The 5,243-nt window shown below is 36.4% G+C and overlaps 1 protein-coding gene across 1 annotated transcript in view; it reads left to right on the top strand.

Moving 5' to 3' along the window:
- Positions 1–4,983, top strand: part of PIGX (phosphatidylinositol glycan anchor biosynthesis, class X) — a 49,899-nt gene extending 44,916 nt beyond the window's left edge. Inside the window, exon 8 of the mRNA XM_006884289.1 lies at positions 4,831–4,983. Coding sequence (XP_006884351.1) covers positions 4,831–4,983 — 153 coding nt within the window. The remainder of the gene's footprint in view (positions 1–4,830) is intronic.
- The last annotated feature ends 260 nt before the right edge of the window (positions 4,984–5,243 follow it).

The raw sequence follows: 5,243 nt of genomic DNA, 5'->3' as shown, positions 1-5,243 counted from the left end.
ACGAAGATGGAAAGAGAGTAATTGTTCCAAGAGAAATGGGCTGATACAGAAGAATTCATGAAACAACATACAATCAAGAGGCAATAGTGATGAAGGAGGAAGTGCAGCTTGCCCTAGAGGAATTGGCAAGAAACAAGGTCCCAAGAATTGACAACATAACGGTTCAACAACAACAACAACAAAATGCTGCCCTGGACATACCAGGTTGTGTTAAAAATTTAGAGGACAACTACCTGGCCAACTGATGGGAAAGATCCATATTTATTCCCATTCCAAAAAAAAAGATTATGTAACAGTGTGTGAAAATTATTAAACAATATTACTAATATCATATGCAGGCAAAATTCTGCCAAAGATTATCCAAAACTGACTGGAACAGTACATCAACAGAGAACTACCAGATGGATTTAGAACAGCAGGCTGGGTTTAGAAGAGGCTGTGTGGTACTAGGGATATTGTAGCTAATGTTAGACAGATCTTGGCTGAAAGCAGAGAGGAATATCTACTTGCGTTTCATTGACAATGCAGAGGCATTTGGTTGTGTGGACCACAACAAATTGTGACTAACCTCGAGAAAAATGGGCATCCCAGAACATTTGATTGTGCTCATGAGAAACCTATACTTGAACCAGGAGGAAGTCATCAAAACAGAGCAAGGAAACACTGCATGGTTCAAAATCAGTAAAGGAGTGTGCCAGGGATGTATCCTGTCTCCATACTTTTCCAATATATATATGTGGAACAGATCATTCTGGAGGCTGGTCTTTATGAGGAAGAATGTGAATCAGAATTGGAGGAAGACTCAACAACTTACATTAGGTGGATGACACAACCTTGCTTGTCAAAACTAAGAAGAAAAAGATTCTCACCACTGGGTCAATTGACAGCTCCATGATCGATGGAGAAGAGATTGAGGTTGTTACAATTTGGTTTACATGGTTAAATTGGTTCTATGATCAACCATTTCGGCACCAGCAATAAGGAAATAAAAAGACTAATTACATTGGGAAAATCTGCTGTCAGGGACCTCTCCAGAGTACTGAAGAACAATAGTGCCAGTCTAGAAACTAAAACTGTGCCTGATCTAGGCCATGGTCTTTGCAGTTACTTGCTATGCATCAGAGAACTGAACAATGACTAAATGTAACGGAAGAATTGATGCCTTTGATCTGTGGTGCTGGAGAAAACAAACATGCACTGCCAAGAAAACAAATAGGTCTGTCTTGGAGAGGATGAAACCAAGTTTCTACTTGGAGGCTAGGATTTTGAACTCCATCTCACTTACTTTGGGCATGTTTCCAGGAGGGACCAGTCCTTGGAAAAGGATATCATGCTCAGAAGGGTGGAGGTGCAGTACAAGAGAGGTAGACCCTAAATGAGATGGATTGACTCAGTAACTGGGGTAATAGGGGTAGGTGTGTTGGAGACATTGAAATTGCCTCATGATAAGGCAGGGTTCAGAGCTATATTACATAGGGTTGCTATGAGTTGAAGGTGACTCGATGGCATATAACAACAACAGCAACAGCAGCCTAGTCTGTAGAGAGCTACATTGCTAACCGAAAGGTTGGACCTCTGCCAATTCAAAGCCACCTTCAGCTCAGTGGGGAAAAAGATGAGCTATCTTCTTCCATGTGATTTACAGCCTCAGCAGTACAATGGAGGATCAGCTATGAGTCAGTTCCAACTTGATGTTAATGAGTGAGTGGGTGAGTGAGTGAGTGTTGATATCTGGATTTGAAGTATTCTCCTGCATTGCTTCTGAATCTAACCAGCCAGCTCATTAACACTTGAGAAGATAGACAACAGTAATAGCATTATAAGAATAGTATTCAAGGAGATTGACAATATCATTTAGTGCAAGATTCCCCCCTCTCAATTAAAAAATATATCTGGAAAATTGTATTTTATATTTTTATGTGAGTGAATATGATTAGTAAGTATTTATGACTTATTGATTGAAAAAATTGTGTGCATTGCTACACAATAATTAATTAATTTTACACTTTGAGTTCCGTTTTCTTTAAAACCATGGAACTTGAAATAAAATTACAATTTTCTAAGCTATGATTTTTTTTTTATTTTGTGTTATATATCTTACTTACATATGCCAGAAAAAGTCAACCATAACTGAAGTGGTGACCTGTTCTAATGCTTGTTTAAGATGCTATTTGTTGAAAGATACCTTTTAGATTCTCTTTTGTTGTAGACTGGACTGATAACTTTAAAACACTAGAATTATTTCCGAGTTATCTAAATCTTAAGGTTTTTAAAAACTTATTTTGGAATAATAAGCTTCCCTAAACTTTCTAATTAGTTAATTTGATCTTCAGAACAAATGGAAAATAGAAACTAAGTTGAGCAGAGAATTTTGGAGTTGCTAGCCAGTATCACAATTAATTTATTGTTGTGACAACTGTTAGGGGCATATTCTGTTTGGGCGTTTTGTCAAGCAAGAATAAACTTTTAAAAGCTATTTCGGAAAAGGCACTGAAGTGAAATAGAAACTGAAGTGAGTAGATACGTAGTTTTATTGTTTTAATGCTTTTCTTTTACAACTTCAACTTAGACTTTACCTTCTAATGTGACTCACTGTAGAAGGAAAAGAATATTCATTAGAGAGGTGACATAGCTGGCATATAGATTTTAATTTTTAAAAGAATGTACTTAGACCACTCTGAAGGACACTTTGGCATTTCCTCAAAAAGCTGAACATAGAAATTGTATATGACTTGGCTATTCCACTACTTGGAACATGCCCTGAGAAAATTAGAACAGAGATACAAATAAAGATTGTGCCCCAATGTTCATAGCAGCATTATTCATTATCACAATAACATGGAAACATCCCAAATGTCCAACCACAATCTGATGGATTGAGAAATTGTGGTACGTTCACATGATGGATACTATGCAACACACAGGAGCAGTGTTCAAAAATTACTACATGACTTGGGAGGAACTGAAGATCATTATGCTGAGTGAATTAACTCAATCCATAAGGACAAAAACTGTATGAAACCATTATTGTAGAAATAGAAAGATAACTAGTGAAATGTGTATGAATATCCAAGGGGGAGAGAGTAGGAGCAGAGGGATGAGGATGAGCATGGGGAAAATCATAAGGTGAGGGGTGGGTAAAAGAAATGGGAAAGAGTTAATGGAGACCTGGAAAGACAGGGCAGTGGTGGGCATAGTTCCATGTTGATTAATTTTAGAAAATGTATTTAATGGAGATGATTATATGAAACACAATGTGAATGAAGGATAGTATGAAACACAATATGCACAAACTTTGTAAGCAAACCAGTAAAAAATATTTTTTATTTATAAACACTAGGACTTAGGAGAAGTTAAGAGTTCTTGTGGAAATGGGTCTAATTCTGTAACATTGAGTGAAATACTGGATACAGAGTCATTCAAACAGTAATGTTACATGTATAACATGGTGACTGAAAAGATTTCAAAGAAAATGATCAGATTAAGAATCAAAACAGTGGTCTCACTTTAGGATGTGTATGTTTGGATTTTTTTTTTAAAAAAAAATACTTATATGTCAAATGTGTTAATGGTTGGTTACCCAGTGTGGAAAGAGAGTGGGGTGGAGCTCCCAGATGAAAACAAGCTTGGAAGGAGGAGTGGCATCCACTTCCGTAATAACTTGCCTCTGGAAACCCTATGAACCTGTGGAGAGGATGAAAGACACCCAAGCGTTGAGGACTCTCCTTCATAGGGTTGCTGTGAGTCACCTGCGACTCAACAGCACTTAACAACAACATACTGATTTATTTACAAAGTTTGAATACATTGTTTTTTAACAAAAGATCCTTCCCATTTCCTTCACACACACCCCGTTGAATTGTGCAACCCTAAAATTAACCCCTCCCCAACTTATCCTTACCCCTCTGCTTCCATCCTGCCCTCTCCTTGGATCCTCAAACTCATTCTACAATATGGTTTTATACAGTATTTGTCCTTGTAGGACTGAATTAATTCCCTCAGCATAATGCTCTCCAGTCCCTCCCAATTTAGGTAGTAATTTACAAAATCATTGCTCCTAATCATATATCCCTTTTTATTGTCATGACAGCAGTCTATATTGAAGGCTGCATAGTGGACTGGACTTGGGGGGAGGGATTGCATAACAATGGAAGAATTTTACTTTTCAAAGAGAAGAATGAACTGGGTGGGGGGGGCAGGGAGAAAAGTGTAACAATGAATGAATGGAAATTAAAAAATGAGAGAGAAATTCAAGCTAGATTCAGAAGAGGCAGTAGAATGAGCGATATAATTGCTAAAGTCAGATGGATTTTACCTAAAAACAGAATGCTAAAAAGACATTTACTTGTATTTTATTGACTATGCATAAGCATTTGATTATGTGGATCATTAAAAATAATTATAGCTAACCTTGAAAAGAAAAAAAAATCATTGTTCCTGAGTACTGCATAGTATTCCATTTTAAGAATGTATTACAACTTTTCAGTCCATTTGTGGTTGAACTTCTGGGCTGTTTCCATGTTCTTGTGATGGTGAATAATGCTGTTATGGACACTGGTGTACAAGTCTTTGTTTGAGCCTCAGTTCTCATTTTCTTAGGGTCAATTCCATGCAGTGGACTAGCTAGGTCGTATGGAATTTTTATGTTCAGCTTTTTGATGAAGCTCCAAAATGCCTTCCAGAGTGGTTATACCATTTTACAATCCCACCAACAATGTATAAGAGTTCTTATCTCTCTAGAAAAAAAAAAGAGTTCTTATCTCTCCACATCCTCTAGGATGTGTATGTTCAAAGTTCTCTATTAACTAATTTGTCCATTTCTCTCTGTAGGTATATAAGAATGTGATTCTACAAGTTCCAGTGGGACTAACTATACATACCTTTTTGGTATGTTTTGTGACTCTGCTTGTTACAGTCTTGTGTTCTACATTGATCCTTGTAGCTGTTTTAAAATATGGTCATTTTTCCTTATATTTGTATTGAAATGAAATGTTTTCCATAAAACTAAATGAGACCTATTGATCTGTGACTCGAGTTGTTTTTCTACAGTTATGTCATTGCTTTTATATTTAATGGAATTATTGCTGAAATTATGTTTACTATTCCAAAATTTGCTACTCTGTTATATAGTCTCTTCATAGTCTGCAAACATCATGTGCTAATAGAAAAAAGAATTTTGTTGAATTAATATTTGTTTTGTAACTATCTTCATTTTGGATGAATGAGACAAATTTTATATTTTC

Source organism: Elephantulus edwardii, unplaced genomic scaffold (assembly GCF_000299155.1).
Source record: "Elephantulus edwardii isolate Elephantulus edwardi_28Jun2011 unplaced genomic scaffold, EleEdw1.0 scaffold00032, whole genome shotgun sequence".
NCBI classification, from domain to species: Eukaryota; Metazoa; Chordata; class Mammalia; order Macroscelidea; family Macroscelididae; genus Elephantulus; species Elephantulus edwardii.
This window is presented reverse-complemented; position numbering and strand designations above follow the sequence as displayed.